Source organism: Pogona vitticeps, chromosome 14, assembly GCF_051106095.1.
Source record: "Pogona vitticeps strain Pit_001003342236 chromosome 14, PviZW2.1, whole genome shotgun sequence".
NCBI lineage: Eukaryota > Metazoa > Chordata > Lepidosauria > Squamata > Agamidae > Pogona > Pogona vitticeps.
In genome coordinates, this window is record NC_135796.1 from 14,369,511 (window position 1) to 14,388,097 (window position 18,587).

General features: G+C 45.7%; 1 protein-coding gene across 5 annotated transcripts in view; it reads left to right on the forward strand.

The window, feature by feature from the left end:
* The window catches only part of GALNT9 (polypeptide N-acetylgalactosaminyltransferase 9), a 219,978-nt gene that overhangs the window by 167,622 nt on the left and 33,769 nt on the right, over positions 1 to 18,587 (forward strand). For all 5 annotated transcript variants that reach the window (XM_078381713.1, XM_078381714.1, XM_078381715.1 and 2 more), the window contains 3 exons: positions 527 to 701; positions 5,869 to 6,066; positions 13,943 to 14,060. In XM_078381713.1, coding sequence (XP_078237839.1) covers positions 527 to 701; positions 5,869 to 6,066; positions 13,943 to 14,060 — 491 coding nt within the window. The remainder of the gene's footprint in view (positions 1 to 526; positions 702 to 5,868; positions 6,067 to 13,942; positions 14,061 to 18,587) is intronic.

The window sequence follows — 18,587 nt, forward strand, 5'->3', positions numbered from 1 at the left end:
CGCTGAGCTAAGCAGCTCAGAAATCAATGGAAAACTGTGCACAGAGATGCAACATGTCTATAATGCGCCTATGGAGTTTCAAATCAGGATGGGGAACAGCTAGGAGGAAATGCAGCTTATCAGAACTGTATGGGCAGTCACACACCGTTTCTCATTATCTGGTTTAATTCCTCTTTTTTAAAAAAAATCATCCTCATAATTTTATTTGTATAATCTTAATGCCTGAATCCATTTTGAGATACTTTCCATAGAAAGAGCACCCGAATCCAATAAAGCCAATATTAAATTCTTTTTTTTCCAAGTCATTTTTTTTAAAATTGGGAATTAAATAATAATAATAAAACAAGAGGAGAAGGGGCTTGAATCATGAGATTGCTCTGATTAAATTTCTCACCTTCGGGCCACGGTGTCTATGAAATGTTTTCCCCGAGTTAAATGAGATTTCATCAGAAAGCCACCGGATGGATGGAGGCATTGATGTTCTTTTCCGCTTTGCTTTTGTTTTTTCTTCTTCTTCTTCCTCCAGTTGAGCTGAAGTTTAATTTGGACCAGTACGTTCATAAGAGATACCCAGGGCTGGTGAAAATAGTTCGCAATAACAAACGGGAAGGTCTGATCCGAGCCAGAATCCAAGGTTGGAAAGCAGCGACAGCGCCGGTGGTTGGATTTTTTGATGCTCATGTGGAGTTCAACAATGGCTGGTAAGGGGGTTGTTGCAGAATGTGGCAAAACAGGGTTGTGTCTGGGGTGTTTCGTTCTTTGTTCAATTCACCTTTATGGATTTATTGCATGCCTATTGTATCTTTTTTCCCCCCACTAATGAGATGGAATGCATGGTTCTCTTCTCACCCACTTTGATTTTCATAACCTGTGAAGGAGGACGAATTCTGAATGTGAAGCCAGCCTAAGGTCACTCCGTGCATTCTCTGGCTGAGATGGGATTTGGATTTGGTTTCCTCGGTTGATATAGATCACCCTAAACTGGTGGTTCCCAACCTTGGGTCCCTAGATGATCTTGGACTACAACTCCCAGAAATCCTGGCCAGCACAGCTAGTGGTGAAGGCTTCTGGGAGTTGCAGTGCAAATACACCTGGGGAGCCCCAAATTTGGGAACCACTGCCCTAAACATGTTGGTTTTACCAATGTGTCCCTCCTTTTCCCATAAACCAAAATCAAACTGAGGAAAAATACAATAAAAAATATAGAAATCAATTAAAAACTCCAAAAGTCTTCAACAAAAGGGTTGCTAAGATGTTGTCCTTGTACATCAATAATCGTAAACATCTATAAATGAAATGAATATAAATTTTCTCTGGTTTATTTTCCCCTTCTGTCCTCTACGTACTGTCTGAAATGCAGGGCTACAGATCGGATCTTGACCCACTTTCTGCCTTTTTGGAGATCCTCCGATCTAAACCCTTTTCTGGGTCGATGGCGCTATGGGTGTCTCCAGATCCATAAGGGAGAAATAAAAGCCATTCCTGTGGAGGGAGATGTGCAAATAAGTGAGCCAGGCCATGATCTTAATCTTAGAATTGCTGATAGGGAAGGGACCTGGTGGATCTTGGAGTCCACCTCCTGGTCAAGGAGGCCCAGTGGGGGAATCGAACTACCAACCTCTCGCTCCACAGCCAGAGACCTAAACCACTGCGCTATCCAACAAGTCAAAAAAGTTTGGGAACCACTACCCTATGGTTTACCGAGACAACTTGATCATCGCTTCCCTTCCAATAAATATATTATCCCTACTGTCTCTCCTCTCATTAATGACCAGTTCATTAGCATAAGCAACTCCATCTTCCCGTTGCCCCAAACAGGCATTGCCATTTCCGAGCCGATACAGGGAGAAGTCCTGCCGAGAACCACACAGGGCCCCCCTCTGACACTCCCCCCCAAACTGGGATGATGCTAGGAATAGCAACTTCAACTCTTTGTGGACCTAAACAACCTCAAGTGTTCACTGAAGCATCCTCGATGCTTTTCAGTGGTGCAGAAAAAGCCAATTCCGAGTTGGCAGGTGAACAGCTGATCTTTGACTCAGCAGCCAGCTTGCCGTGTCGATTCCGCTCAGCTCCGGCTGGTAGGCTTGGTGGACCAGGACCTTCAAGGGCACCTCGGGGAGAGCCTGATAAAGACGTCCAGCAGGACAGATGGGGAATTTTTCTCCCGCCTTCTGGTGAGAGAAGAGACGCTCACCCGGTTATCTTTTTTTAAGAAGCCGGCTTTTGCCAGCGCAAATCAGGGTCTGGCTTATTGGCATCAATAAGCCAGGTTTAGAATGGATTTGCAGAAGCATTTTTGCATAAATCCCATGAGGTTCTCGTTCCCCTCTATTCGGCACTGGTTAGGTTTCATTTAAAGTACTGTGGCCAGTTCTGCACACCGCACTTTAAGAAATATGCCAACAAACTGGAACAGGTTCAGAGGAGGGCAAAAGGGACGATCAGGGGACTGGAAACCAAGCTCTAGGAGGGAAGATTGGAAAAAAAATGGGCATGTTTAGCCTTGAAAAAAGAAGACTAAGGGGAGATAGGATAGCTCTCTTTAAATATTTGATATCTTACTAGGAAGCCAGATGTTTCCATTTCTTTCTTTCTTTCTCTTCCTTCCTTCCTTCCTCTTATCATCATCAGCTCCTCCCTCCCTCCTTTCTTCGTTCCTTCCTCTTATCCATCATCAGCTCCTTCCTTCGTTCCTTCCTTCCTTCGTTCCTTCCTCTTATCCATCATCAGCTCCTTCCTCCCTCCTTCCTTCCTTCTTTCCTTTCTCTTATCCATCATCAGCTCCTTCCTTCCTCCTTCCTTCCCTCCTTCCTTCCTTGTATGCCACCTGATTAGTGACAAGCACTACTCTGTGTGGTTCACAGTCACAGCAGCGCTAGTGGCTTTCCTTCTCCTCTCCTTGTTCTCTGTGATGGACCCTGATCTGTCTTCGTACAGGAAGCTACGGTTGATGAGAACAAGATGATTTATGAAGTTGCCATGGAGCTATGCAAAGCAGATGTAGGAGGGGAGGGCAGAGGAAGGGCCTTCGGGAGCTGCCGTCAGCTGCAGTCAAGAAAAAGGAAGGTTCGGGCAATATCCAACATGACAGCTCCGCCAGGCCTCCGAAATGCATCCTTTGATAAGGGATTTCAACATCTCTGCTTCGCTTCTCGAAGAAATGACATGCTCCGTACAGCCACTCTTTAAGGAGTTGGATTAAAGGGTCAGAGCAGCGCCATGAATTGTACACTGGGTGTTGTTCCATGCTAATCAAGGATTCCCATTTCATGGATCACTGCTCCCAACAGCTACTGCAAGATAGGAATAAATGAAGATTTCTGAAAGCAGTGTCAACATAATTTGAAAAAAAAAATTAAATAAATCCCTGTTCTCCCATCATTTTCCACACCTTCCCCATATATCAGAAAAAGTTGTTGTCTCCCTGCAAAAAAAGAGGAGCTTTCCATCTTGTTTTTATTGCAGAGTTTTTGAATTTTGGTTACATCCCTCTAACCGCACAGCAGAAGTGCAGGCATTTACAAAGCAAATTAGATCCAAGTTCCCTAGAGGTTGGACTACTCTTTCTCTCATTGTCTGGCACTTATAGTCTCAATAACTCTCTCTGAGGCATTTGTCAGAGGAGAACAAAACCCTTTCATTGCTTACAGTTGAACAGGTCTAAGAGCAAACATGACTGTTTTTCAGCCAAAACCTTCCACAGACTCACTACTTTTCTGATGTCAGCAGATTCCAACAGAGAGAGAAAAGAGCCACAAAGCAGAGAGGCGGAGCTCTCTTTGAACTCAGAGGAGGGGGGAGGGAACTATTGGTTAGTGCTGGATAGATTGACAGCCAGCCCAGCCCAGAAAGGTCCCTCCCAGTCGCACCTTCTCCGGGCAGCATGCGTGGTTGCAATTGCTCCAACAGGTTTTCTGATTTGAAAAAAAAAAAATCTCAGAGTAGCAAATCCATTATCACAACTCTCCAATATGCACAAATAGAGAGGGGGATAAATCTACAGGGATAATTATCCGGGCTTGTCTCGCGGACATGAAGGCATGGCATAGGGACATCCTTCATGTGAGGCAATTCAGCAGTTGTGGTGTAATGTCGGGGGATCCTGGGCGAGCATAGCTCGAAGATTTCTTTCAAGAAGCGGAACAGGGATGGCATTTACCCGTATTTTTCGCTCCATAAGACATACCTTTCCATAAGACGCACCAATTTTTTAGGAGAAGAAAACAGGAAAATATAATCTGTTTTGTTCGCTCCATAAGACGCACAGACTTTCCAGCCCTCTGTTTTGTGGGGGGAAAGTGCGTCTTATGGTGCGAAAAATATGGTATTACCAGTAAGGGTAATGCTCCTTACTCGGGCAAACAAAGTCTTCAGAGGCTCTCTTTCCTCCTCCATCTTGGGTGCTCTAAGGAGGAATTCCGGGAATAGGAAGCATTTGATTTATTGAGATGACTTTTTTTCTGGTGCCCAGCTCCAGTTTACCCTGGCACACAATGACACAAACAGGATTTGCCCATTCTCTCCTGTGTGATCCTGATTTCCTGTTCAAGGGAGCGTCTATTTCACACCTCCTTCCCCTTTTATCATCTCAGCACCCCTCCGAGATAGGTCAGGCTGAGGCACCCGTGCCTTGCTGAAAGTCACGTGGGAAGTTTCAAATCCCCCCCGAGGGAGGATCTGAACCCAGGTCTCCTGGCTTCTAAGCCAAACTTTCATTTTAAAGTAGCGCTTCTCCACGGGACCCACTGATCTGTGTTTCTGCATGAACAAGATGGAGCTGGTATTTTCTTTCCCGCATTGGTGACAGTCCTCCCCCGGTTCTCCTCTCCCAGGTGGCTGTCACTTGGCAATGCGATCCCTCAAGGTTATTCTTCTCTCCCCACCCCCACAACAAGTGACTCAGAATATCTCGAGGCTTCTCTCCCGGGTAAACATCTTAACAATGTGTCATTAATGACACCTACCTCAGCGATTCCAGCTTTTGATGTGCAGGGCAGAAGCGTACAGGTATGCAGACGTGTGCACGCACTAATCACGCACGGCGCATCCGAAACGAAGTTGGTGCCGATGCTTCTGTATTGCTCATCATGATAATGGACACGCAGGTGTCGTTTGTAGCGTTAAGAGGAACGAGAAGGCCCAGACTGGAAGGATCAGCCTTTCATGCTTCCATACGTATCTGCGGTGTGAGAAATGCTTTGGTCGATAAAATGACAAGCCAAAGAGTCTTTTTGCTGAATCGTGCTTGGCTTTCTTAGAGAAGATTCAGACCTTTCTCCCTAGCACTTCCCTGCTTTCCCTTCAAAGGTGGAGAGTCTTGAATTTAATTGAAATGCAATGCATGCATGCATACATATATGCATGCGTAAATACATACATAGGTACCCATACGCATACAAAGTGCTCTCCTCCACCGGGGCCGTTTGAAGGCAGGCTGCATCTGTTTCATTTATGATGCCCCCGTTCCCCTTCCAAAAGTGCATTGATTCATTTGATGGTACATGACCCTTCACTTTAATTAATACTATAATTGACCCTTTCTTACACCAGCAGTATTAGCATAAAAAGTGTGTTTTTTGCACAAGTCTTGTATCCTTGCATTTTAAAAATCGCTGTAGTTTGTGCAAAACACAAGGGATTTTGCACAAAATGCAGGCGCTCGTATTCTGTAGCTTATTAACTGCACATAGAGGGCTTGGTTATAAGTAAAGTTTCACTCCCCCTCTCCCACACACACTGTTTGCGCACAGAGGTATCCAGTTAACCTTTTCTGTGATTGGACATCATGGCGGTTTTTGAATGAATGGCATGCTGGAAACATGGGGAGCGCCCTCTATTTTGGAACTCTTATTTTATTCCTTCTAGGGTGGAGCCAGCGCTTACACGGATCAAAGAGGACAGGAGACGAATCATCCTGCCGGCCATTGATAACATCAAGTACAACACTTTTGAAGTACAGCAGTACGCCAATGCGGCTCACGGATACAACTGGGGCCTTTGGTGCATGTACATCATCCCACCTCAAGACTGGCTGGACAAGGGAGACGAGTCGGCTCCCATCAGGTGAGGCTTGGAGATTTTCATTGCTTTGTCACTCCATGTTCTTTAGCCCTGTCCTTAATTTCTATGATCCACACTGCAGTGTTTTTTGGGGAGGGGGTGGTTAATGTACGTCTGGTGGGGTGTGTGTGTCATATATTATGTTCGAGACATGCTTACACTCTGCGATAGGTCAGAATTGGAAATGGGCACAAACTGGGGGAAAAAATGGTGACTCATGATGGTTTCTGGTTTGTGCCTAACCACGAACCACCATAAAACTCCCCCCAGAAAAATCACCACATTTTCCGTGTATAAGACGCCCCCATGTATTCATCCCCATGTATTCATCCCTTCTCCTATCTGGAGATGCTAGTGATGGTACCGTATTTTTCTGTGTATAAGACGCCCCCCACTTTTCTAATCCAAAATTAAGAAATCTAACTGGGGCTTAGCAAGTGTAGGGGAAAGGGATAAAAACACTGCAGAATCGTTTTGATCCCTGCTTTCCCTTCCACTTGTTTTTGTTTTCTCCTTGGCTTACTTCCGTGTATAAGACAACCCTAAATTTTTAGTCTAAAGATTTTAGACAAAAGTATAGTCTTATACACTGAAAAATATGGTAATTGGTTTGTTGTTCATTTTTCTTGTTTGTGCCTGGGGGAAGATCTACCGACTCCTGCTCTCTACCTTTTCTGCTGCTCGCCTGCCCTTCCTTCCAATTGGCCCCATTGGCTCCCTATCTGGTCCTGCCCCTGGAAGGGGTGCTGGGCCTACTGTCTCTGAAGATGGCAGTGGTAGTGGAGGAGAAGCAAAAAGAACCAGAAAGGTGCTTCGTTTTGCTTTGGCAAAACGGGATCTCCAAACCCAACTCGGTTCATGCAGAGTCAGAATCCTGGCTTGAATTTGAGGAGAAGGATGAGACGTCTCAAAACAAATAGCCTTTCCCCTCCTTTTGAGATGTGTTGCTTCAATAGACGGCACTTTGCCATGAGAATCCGTTCGTTGGTTTCTCCAGTCATCCATTCTGCATGAGCTCGGAAACCAACACGTGACCCCAAAGGCCCTTCCTTCTTTGATTCAAAACGGTGGCCGTCCCATCCCGAATGTTGCAATTTCCCCATCAGCAAAGGATCGTAAGGGAGGCAAGCAGACCATAGCTGCCCATTTCTTCTTATCACTGCCGGACAGGATGTGGCAGCAAAAACTTTATTTAATCACTGCGCAGCATGTGTCTCTTATCAGGACACCTTCTGCTCTTTGTGAAGCCTCAATATGCGGGCAGGTAATTGCTCAGGAAATCTTTGTGCTTGTTGATAAAACTTCACCCGCTGTTTGCGCTCTTTCCTTTTCAAAGCGCAGCCATTCTTTCGCTGTCACTGCATATGTTCGCTTGCAGTTCTGCTATTGATTCCGGGGATGGGGGAGAAGGAATAACACAAGAACACGAGCATCAGTTTCAGAAACCAGTTGGTTTTTCTTTTTTTAAACAAGTCTTTACTTCAGAAAAGTCTTTACCCCAGGGAGGATGGATAACTGAGTGGTTTAAGGATCTGGCTGCTGAGCCAGGGGGTGGGAGTTTGATTCCGCCACGGTGCTTCCTGGGAGAAGAGCCAGCCTGTGTAGCCTTGGGCAAGCACTTCTGTATATTCTCTACCTGAAAAGCTCTACAAAGAGTCACCATACGTCAGAATAGACTTGATGGTACATGATAATTGTTACTCCAGAGAGGACAGAATTTAAATACCGTCTTGTTTTCGATGCACATGTTGGAAACACTAATTGTTTACGACCATAATTTTCAGTCTGATGACTGTCCCGCTGGCTGGGATATTCTATGAGCTGTAAAAGCAACAAAAATTACTCTTTTCAGGCTCTACTCAGAACACATATTCTTCTCTTATGTCCTCACTTCCATTGTATGGTATCTTAGGTGGTTTCTTTGTTTTGAATTTTGCTTTGTAAGTGCCACAGGGCAGAGGGCCGTAGTCTTATCTTTTACTCATCGTTTTGATGGTCTAGGCACTCTAGTAGTGACATAAACAATAAACTTTTTCAAGACCCCACTTGTAAATATTCCGTGTGCAAAGCCAGCCTGAAATGAATGTTTGCTTTCCCCCATTTTCTGCCTCATTCACGGGTGGTGCTGAATTTCAGGGAGTCATTTTTGTGGGACGCCTCTGTATGTGGAAAAGTCGGAGGCGTAATTAATAAGTTTACTGTTTCATGGCATTTTCCTTTCCCTTATTAAAGTGCTTTTGCCACCACTTACAGAGATCTTACATACACCTAAATGTGGCTCGCCTGGGAGAAAGGCCTCCTCTGGAAGGCTTTGAGGCCTAGCTAGGCCTAGCTCTGCCTAGTTTCCTGTTGAGAAAGAAAGCTCCCAGCTATCACTGGGGCAGGAACAGGAAGCTTGGGTGAAGCTAGGCCTAGCTAGGCCTCAAAGCCTTCTAATTTAGGCCTTTCTCCCAGTGCATCTTTCTTTCTTTCTTTCTTGATTGACTGATTGATTGACTGACTGACTGACTGACTGATTGATTGATTGATTGATTGATTGCCCCATTAGTGGAAGCATTATTCTGTGCAGTTTACAACTTAAAACCCTCAGCCCTCACAATAACATGTAAGGTGTCTGTTAGATGGAACTCCCAGAATGAAGAATTGTGGTATTTGTAGTCCATAAAATCCAAAAAACCCATCTCGGCTAGAGGCCATCCTGATTAGTAGCCATTGAATGGTTAGCATGTACACATCTCTATGAGCTTGGCCCAGTGGGACAGGATTTGGCCAAAACATTTTACTACCTGAGGTGGAACATCCAAGGACACCCCCTCCATGATCAGCCACCTACGAATCAAGGTGCACAGTACTTGAAGTCCGACAAGCGTTGAGAAATGTCAGGTAGCAATTCTGAACGATGTGCCTCCTTGTTTTTGGTATAGAAGCAATGATCCATTTCTGCCCTCTCGCGACACCCTAAATTGACACTGGAGGCGACCATCCAGCCTTGCCTAGCAATAGGGCCGGCCCTGAGATGGGAATTCGGGAAGAGTAAGGTTGGCCCGGAAGAGACTTCCATCGCCCTCCTTCTGAGCCAGAGAGGAAAACGTGCACTTCTTGTCTATGAAAGCTCAATCGAAGACCGTTGCAAGGCCCAGCTGGTTTCCCATGGCTTGGCTCTGCTTTCTGACAGACTGCTCCATTAACGTTTCATTATCAGCCACTCCCGGCACCATTAGTCACCTGTCTTCAGTCCGTCTCGGCTCTGCCTTGAGTTTTATCTCCTTCTCCCAGCGGTGGACCCTTAAAAGTAGCACAATATGTTTCTTGACTATTGCTTAATCTGCCGTAGAACGCAACGGGAAACTTTGCCAAGGAGCTGTTCCGCCGGAGCATTCATCCGGCTTCACCAAGTGTGTTTTGACACATTGATTTGTAAAACTGTGTTTGTGGCAAACGGGGTCCTCTTCCTCTCCCACTTCGTCCTCCCTCAAGCACCCATAGGTGCACCCGCCTTCTTTCTAAGGCCTGTTGGAACTGTATTTTGGATGCATCAATGCTTCCGAGCCCCTCTTGCTTTGAAAGAAGCTAGGGTGGTGTTGCATCGTTTGCGTTGACTCGGAAGACTCTTTTCCCTTGGCAAAGACTTCGGGGGAAATCTCACCATACCTGCGTTTGAAGAGCAGAAGAGGCAGCAGATGGAGGACCGGGGCTGTCCTCCCCCTCCCCCTTTCTGACATTGTCAGGTTCAATTAACGCACGGCATGAGAGGGAATTTGTCAGACTGGATCATCGGTACAATCTGTCTGCTCCCCTGCCCTGTCTGTCAAAAGCAGGTTATGTCAGTGGCTCCGCGGTGGAACAGGAAGAAGGCCTGGTGATAGATGATCCCTTTCAGGGCAGGGTGAGTGAAGGGCAGCCATTCTTAAGGCTGTCAGCCCCCCCCCTTTTCCCTTTCGCATCCTGAGATGAAAACAAGAGGTGAATCGTGGCTTCTGGAAACCTCTCAGACTGGCAGTTCACCTCTCAAATAGGTCACAGGCACCTGTGCATCATTTAAGATGCCAGTGCCAATCTTTCAAAACGGTAAGTGGACCTTTGGCCACTTCTTGATGATTGGTTGAGCCTTGGTTCCTTTATGCTTTTCATTCTTGCATTGGTTGGGCGGATGCCTCCATCCTCCCTCCCTTCCTTTTATCCATCATCAGATCCTCCCTCCCTCCCTCTCTTTGCTTGGTTGGGTAGATGGACAGGTTCTATCTAATTTTCCTTCCTTTGTTAGTTCAATGGGTCAATGGCTCCTTCCTTCCTTCCTTCCTTCCTTCCTTCCTTCCTTCCTTCCTTCCTTCCTTCCTTCCTTCCTTCCTTCCTTCCTTCCTTCCTTCCTTCCTTCCTTCCTTCCTTCCTTCCTTCCTTCCTTCCTTCCTTCCATCTGTGTGGCAATTTTGGCCCTGGGTCTTGCTGGCTTCTGGTTCAGGTCATGAGACATTGGCCAACCCAGGAAAAGGATGGAAGAAAAGGAGGGAACTACTGGGTTTGTGCCAGTAATGTCCAGATTACTTCTGTGCTGAGCCCACGCAGTGTGTGTTTCCTTCTGCCCAGAGAGCAGTGGCTGGAGCTGGTATTCGCACCAGAGTAAGAGAGGTTCATGTCCTTCCTTCAGTTATTAGCAGCAAACAGGTTTGCCCTCTTTCAGCTGGAAAGATTTGCATCTTCCACATGAGTGAAACTATAAAGTAAAGGCACATTTCCTTCTTTGTCACTCAATTACTAGAAATGCCTTCTCCAACCTGGTTCTCTCCAGCTGCATAGGACTACAGTACCCATCTGCCTAAGACGGCATGGCCGACGGTCAGGGAAGGTGGGCATGATAGTCCAGCACCTCGGAAGGGCACCAGGATGGGAGGAAAATGAAACAGGACACCAGGTTCCGCGTGGAGTGGAACGAAGACCTCGGACTTCAATGAGAACATCATTCCCAGACACTCATCTGTCCCACGAGGGAGATCGAAGGTCAATCCCAGCAACGCAAAGTCAATCTCGGTTCACTTCTTCTGTTCTTGCTGACTTTGACATTTGACGCCCTTCCCTCTGCCTCCTCCTGCTGCTGCTCTGCAAAGATGTCAAGCTGTGTTTGCTGAAGAACATCTTAAAGTAATTTACACAAATTGACTGCACCGTGTCTTTTCCTCTGATGGGAGAATATTGATTCAGTGCATCCCATTTGAAAAAGGAGGGAACTGCCAAACCTAAAGGCTGTTCCACTGTGCTCCTCTCCTCCATGATGTCCGACACTTCTTTCCAGATTATCTGAAAGCAAGTTGGCCGACCTTCATCAGCTCCTTTTCTTCACCCACTTCTTGGTGCTCAACAGGAGAGAACGATCCAGAGGGTGGGGAGTTCAATTCCTCACTGTGCCTCCTTGACAAGGGTTGGACTTAAGGATCCGTAGGGTGCCTTCCACTTCTACAGTTCTAGATTGATTATTAAGTCAGACTTAACGTCCTATTCCCATGGACTTTATAGTCAAAGCCTGATGCAAAGAGATGGGTCTTTGTGTTATGGGACATATCTGGCAACAATAGAGAAGGTGGGGATATGCTTTTGGGCCAGTTGATTGTGGAAACAGGACCAAACGGAACCCAGATCAATGAGCCCAGGGCAAGAGTACAATTAGCTAAACAATTAACATGGCAACCTATAGCCTGGAATGGGGTAGCTCAGTTACTTGGTATTCCTGGCTGCAGAGCCAGAAGTTGGAAGCAGGATTCTCTAATGCGGCTCATGGTAGTCATCTGGTGTAACCTTGAGCAAGCTGCACAGTCCCAGTGGATCAGCAGAACTAGTAAATCACTTTGTTGTTGTTGTTTAGTCGTCAAGTTGTGTCCGACTCTTCGTGACCCTATGGACCAGAGCACGCCAGGCCCTCCTGTCTTCCACTGCCTCCTGGAGTTGGGTCAAAGTCATGTTGGTCGCTTTGATGACCCTGTCCAACCCTGACATCATCTGTTGTCCCCCTTCTCCTCTTGCCCTCACTCTTTCCCAACATCAGGGTCTTTTACAGGGAGTCTTCTCTTCCCATGAGATGGCCAAAGGATTGGAGCCTCAGCTTCAGGATCTGTCCTTCCAGTGAGCACTCAGGGTTGATGTCCTTCAAAAAGGATAGGTTTGTTCTCTTTGCAGTCCAGGGGACTCTCAAGAGTCTCCTCCAGCACCACAATTCAAAACACTTTGGGGTACTTTATATCTACTAAACCCTGGGAAAGGGCATGATGAGTCAGAATGAGTTGACGTTGAACGTTTTCGGTTGTACGATGATCTAGATGAAATCTGGTGTCATAAAGGGAGTAAACCTGGCAAATAATATCCAGTGTGGTGTAGTGGATTGAGGAACAGACTAGAGCTCAGGAGGTCTGGATTCGAATCTCTGCTCAACCGTAGAAATTCACTGGGTATGGAACTAGTAAAACCACTTCTTAAATATCTCACTTGCCAAGAAAGCTCTAATAGGGCCACTAAAGATTGGTTCTGACTTGAAGGCACCTAACAAAAACTATCAGTCTGATCGTTTGAGGGATTGACATGCTAAACACTCCTAAAGCTTGCTTTAAAAGACCTTGATGGCCTAAATCAATTTGTGCCCCATCAAATTCAATTTGTGAATTTGCCCCTGCTGTTCTCCAGCGTACGCTCAAGTCCAGAACTGACCGCAGTCCTCTAAATGCAGCCACATAGCATCTGATATAAACAAAAGTCAGGCCAATAAAAGCAGCTGATGGTTCCCTTTCGAAGGCGCCCAAGTTTGTTTGAGAACTTTGGTCAATAATATTAAAAAGAGGGGGGAAGTCATTACAAGCCACGACAGACTTGCAAGGAAGCCCTCTGATTCAATGTATCAGCTCACCCTGTGATATATATATTTTTATTAAACACACAGCAAATTGATTAGAATGTTTGTAGGGTGTTGGTGAAATATTGCTTTCCTGTTGTGAAGGCTGCTATTCCATTATTTGAAAGTCAGTATTAAAAATTTCATGAAGGGAAGTTTTACCAGCAGTGTCTAATAAAAGAATAAATTGAATCATTGCTTAAATAAAAGGGGCAATGCTGTTCTCACACTTCCGTTGCTTGGGGACCGAGGATGATTCTTTCAAAAGGCTGGGTCACATTTTTATGCTTCTTCTCCATGACCTCTTGCAAAATTCTGGAGATGAGGATGGCATAGTCATCCAGCCCGCTTCTCCAGAGGAAATGGATCTCTCCAAGCTACAGATTTTGCCTGCTTACCTAAAACTGCTGTTGGTATTAGCTTAGTACTGAGAAAATATCCATCTATGGTTCTGGTGGGTGTAGATGTTGGTTCAAGCATCTTACTCTGAACAGTCCATGGTACTGTTGCATCTGCCTTCTACACCAACAGTTCTCCATATTGGTTGCCAGATGTTCTTGGACTGCAACTCCCAGAAATCCTGGCCAGCACAGCTAGTGGTGAAGGCTTCTGGGAGTTCTAGTCCATGAACACCTGGGCGCCCAAGGTTGGGAACCACTGTTCTACATGATTGCCTTTTACTTAAATTGTCTTTTATTTATGTTATGACACCTGGTGCACATACGCCCATTTGGTCATGACTTGCCTCATTCTGTCCTGCATATTTGGAAGGTACCCCTAACCCCCCCCACCTCTCTGTTGTGCCTTTATCCATGAGGAGACCAAGTATCTTCAGAGGAGAGGTTACTGATTGTATATGGGTCCTCCATTAAAGGAAGAACCCTGATTTTCTAAGATGATGATGCCTCTCTGATCTTAATCTGAACATCTCTGTATCTACAGCTGTATCAATATTCTCCAAATATACTTTCTTTTAATTCTACATCTTTCTTTTTTTCCAATCAATAGGACACCAGCAATGATTGGTTGTTCCTTTGTGGTGGACAGAGAATATTTCGGCGAGATTGGCCTACTTGACCCTGGAATGGAGGTTTACGGGGGAGAAAACATTGAACTTGGGATGAGGGTAAGTATCCTGTTCCAAGTATCAGACGAAAGGAGGACCTCTCTGTAAATCTTCCACGGAATGTTTTGTCAACCCAGGTGCCCTTTGAGGGAAGTTACTCTTTTTTGTACATCACCTCTGGTATCTCGCAGCTAGCGTGATCCGTGACCATGTTGGCTGCTGTGTTCTGGAAATGGTAGTCCCCAAAAAGTAACTTTTCCAAGCTGGGCATTTCACGGGGCTGTAAGAATGAAGTGTGTGTATGTGTATGTACTGTATGTGTTTTAAAGACTGGCTCAAGATCTGGTTGGCCACCGTGGAGATCACAATGATGAAATGAGATAGGACTTGAGTCTGATCGAGCAGCTGTGTAGCTATACTGCTGGAGATGATTCGAAAAATCTCCCACAATGAAGTTTTTGTGTTATTTAATCCATTGGTCTGAAGGGCTAAAGTTCAAGCCTCCTATTAGGGCAGCGCTTCTCAACTTTGGGTCCTCAGATGTTCTTGTACTGCAACTCCCAAAAATCCTGGCCAGCACGACGAGTGGTGAAGGCTTCTGGGAATTTTAGTCCAAGAACATTTGGGGACCCAAGGTTGGGAACCATTGACTTAGGGGAACTCATGACCTTTGCTTGGTTCCATACACAGCCAGTCCCTACTTGCTAGAATCAACATCACTGTGTTGGATAGACCAACGGCTAGTTGGGCTGACACTGACCATGGAACTAGGAGATTTCAGGATAGTGGAGGCTGGTGGGTGGATGGGGTGATGAATCTATTCTGGGTTTTAATCCAGACTTTAAAAGAGACACACAAGGTGCTAAACCTAGTTTGGGGATGGAGCTCAGTACCTTATATGGATTGCATGAAGTTCAGGCTAAAACCCACAGTGGATTCCACCTCTTCAATGATATTAACGCCAACATGTAAGGTTTAGAGATGTAACAAACATACCAAGGTTCTCTAAGTGTGATATCACACTTGGTGCTCCACATTTCCATCCAAGTGAGGCTTCTGTGGGGGGGAGTTCGTATTTCTTTATCGATCTGGACTTCTCGGGGGTCACAGACTAGAATAGCTTAGGGTTTAAAAGAGCCAGAGAGTGGGAAGAGAGTGGCATTGGGAGCGAAGTTTTTTTTTGCTTTGTAAATCATTACTAATCCTTTAAAACCCCTGTGACAAATTAACATTCTGTCCCTGCTGAAAGAAAACGGATTGTGCCAGAAGGCTTCTGCGAGGCTGAAATCATTCTAATCAACTGAAATTGGGGGATCCCGTGCAATTAATGAGCCTGACTAATGTTGCCTGACGAACCTACTAATCATTTTTAAATGGTATCATTTATGACAAATGTTATTTTTCCCCCATAGATGTTGCATGAATGGGTTCCTCCAACCCTAGAGCATCTAAGCTTTCTGCTACCAGACTAACCTAACCGTGCCCACTGTCTTCTGAATTTGGGCATCGTGCTTGCAAGGGGATACTAGGAACTGGGGAAGGGCTATAGCACATGTTTGGCATGTTGAAGATCCTGGTTTCAAGGCCAGCATCTCCAAAGAAAGAAAGCAGAAACTCCGGATTGAAACCAGGGAAAGGCAGGTTTACTTAGAGACGTTGACCCCATGCTAGATGAAAAGCCATCCATCCATCTTTTGAGAAGGGGTGTGTGCACACTGAGGTGTGTGGAGGTGTAGATAGAAGACGCCATGGCTTGACGATGGGCTACTTGGTTTCAATGTAGACGGTCTTGAGTTCAGTCCCATGCATCTCCTCTTAAAGAGTCTCATAGGGTTCCGCTGGAAGAGTGCTTGATTCCATAGACACCCAGTCCTTGTCCCTTTTATTCAAGAGCATGCGACCTTCCCAGCCTTGGGTCCCCAGATGTTCTTGGACTACAACTCCCAGAAATCCTGGCCACCACAGCTAGTGGGGAAGGCTTCTGGGGGTTTCAGTCCAAAAACACCTGGGGATCCCCCAAGGTTGGGAACCACTGTGCCAGATGGACCAACAGTCTGAGGCCAAGTTGACATCAGTTGATAGGCAAAAGGTTCTATTTCTCTCTGCCATCCTTGCCCAATGGGTGTCATCAGTGGACAACACAGTGGACAAATTCTACCAGTCCAGAGTCTACCGATGCCCATCCATGCCCACAGCCATTCCTACAACCTCCAGCAACTCCCCAAAAGAATTATCTTACAAAAAACCTTTTTTTAACCAAAACGGTCTCCTTACACCCCCTAGTGGCCAACCTCAAAAAATTGAAAAGAGAAGGTTTGGAGCCCAAGAGGGCTGACCAGCCCTCAAAAGGGGCCATGCCAGCCCCTTGATGAGAAAGGGGGTTTTGTGAGCCAGAAAATCTATTTTAAAAAAAAATTGGGGGAGAGTGGGTATGGCAAGACCCAAATCTTATACCCTGGGGGGGGCACCCACATTTTTCCCAGCCCTGATATACTGAAGAGCTAGATGAAAACTAGCAGAAAAAAATGATATAAAATTATAGCCTGTTTGCATCGTTGAGAGAAGAGCTGGCTATGAGAAAGACGAAAGCATCTTGATTTTTTTTTGAGCCCTCTAAGACTCGAGTGGGTTAAAGTGAAGGGACGTCAATAGCTCAAACAGATTTTTTTTCCAGGTTATTTCCTCCCTGGCTCATTAAAGAAAGAGGAGAGCTTGGCAAGGCTTATATAACTCCCCTTATTAGCCAGAAGCTACAAATGCCTTTGATTGTTTAGAAAAAGGAAACACATAAACATTAAAAGCAGGCTTTATGATTTGACCTAATAGAAGAAGTTTATGAGCCATAGTCTGTCCTTTATTTTGGCCTCTGTATCTTCCTCTCCCCCCCCTTTTTTTTTACAATGGACTTTTAATCATCCTAATAAAGCTCTCCCCGGGTCAGCTGGAGTGTGCCTGACGCAAGACAGCTCGGTAGCGCATTCCGCTCCAAGGAGAGAAGGAGAGGCTGGACATTATAGTCTCTAAATCCCATGAGTCACTCGTTCAGCACTGGTTAGACCTCATCTAGAGTACTGTGTCTAGTTCAGGACACCATACTTTAAGAAGGATGCCAACGAACTGGAGGAAGTTCAGAGGACAGCAGCAAAGAAGATCAGGAGACTGGAATCCAAGCCCTAGGAGGAAAGACTGAATGACATGTTTGTCCTTGAGAAAAGAAGGCTGAGGGGAGATAGGATAGCACTTTTCAAATGCTCAAAAGGTAGTCATACAAAGGAGGGGCAAGATCTGTTCTCAATCATCCCAGAGATGAGGACACGCAATGATGGACTCAAGTTACAGGAAGCCAGATTTTGGCTGAATATGAGGAAAAACTTCTTAACTGCTAGAGCAGTACGACAATGGAACCAATGACCTTGGGAAGAGGTGGTGGGCACTCCAACCCTGGAGGCATTCAAGAGAAAACTGGACAACCCTCTGTCAGATCTGCTTTGATTTGGATTCCTGCTTTGAGCACGGGGTTGGACTCCATGGCCTTAGAGGCCCCTTCCAGCTCCATGATTCTGTGATTATGGGGGTCAATAAACATTGCATGGTGGATCTGGCAGAGCAACCTTCGGGGTTCTGAAAGTGGTAGGAACACACAGAGGGACTGTGTCTAATGAATGGCAGGTCTAGGTTTCTTCTCCAGATGTTCTGCCTTACTGCCCCTTGGGTCTTCCTTTCCTGAAGAAAAGGAAGTTGGAAAAGAAATTGCATTGATTTTTAGGAAATGTTCCCCAATAATGTCACACATACACACACCCCTAGGTTTGGAAGTCGCCCTCTGCATTTCCCCACACGAGGTAGACTTCATTGTTGGGTGGTGGACAGGACAAAGCTCAACCAGTTGGCATCAAACCAGCCATGGTGGAAAGGTGAGGTTTCCACCAAAAATGAGCTGGTCTTTCTTCAATCTACCGGATGACTTGGCCGGTCTGCGCTTCAACCCAGTGGTCCCCAAACTTAGCTCTTCGGATGTCATTGGACTTCATCTCTCATTAAATTCGGAGAACATTGCCGAAGGTCAAGGATTTTGTAAGCAGGAACACAGCCATATTGACGAACCCAAAATGGGGAACGACTGCACCGGGGTATTTTCAGAAAGTAATCAGCCTGTCCTATATGTGGTTATCTGAGATTTTTCTTTTACAGCCAGCTCTGCTCTGCTCTTGATTTGATTTTCTTCCCTTCGTACAAGGAGATTTTGTATGCCTTTGAACAGTCACTCTTTTTAAAGATTAGATCCTTTTTCTGCTGCAGTCAGTTATAATAGACTTGCCGTTTACCTATGCTGAAATTAAACTCTGAACTATCTTTTTTTGTTGCATTAGCTGATAATATAGGAGCTTCTGAAAGCCCCAGCATGTGTGCAGATCAAATCCCATCTACTTGAAAAGAAGGTCAATATCTCCTATTAAGTTTTAAAGCAAGGTTGTGCAACTTGCGGCAGTCCAGCTGGTTTTTGGGCTGGAAGCCGTAACATCTCCCACTGGTGGCTACGCTGCTTGGGGAGGATGGGAAATGTGGTCAGTGGTATGTACAGGGCCA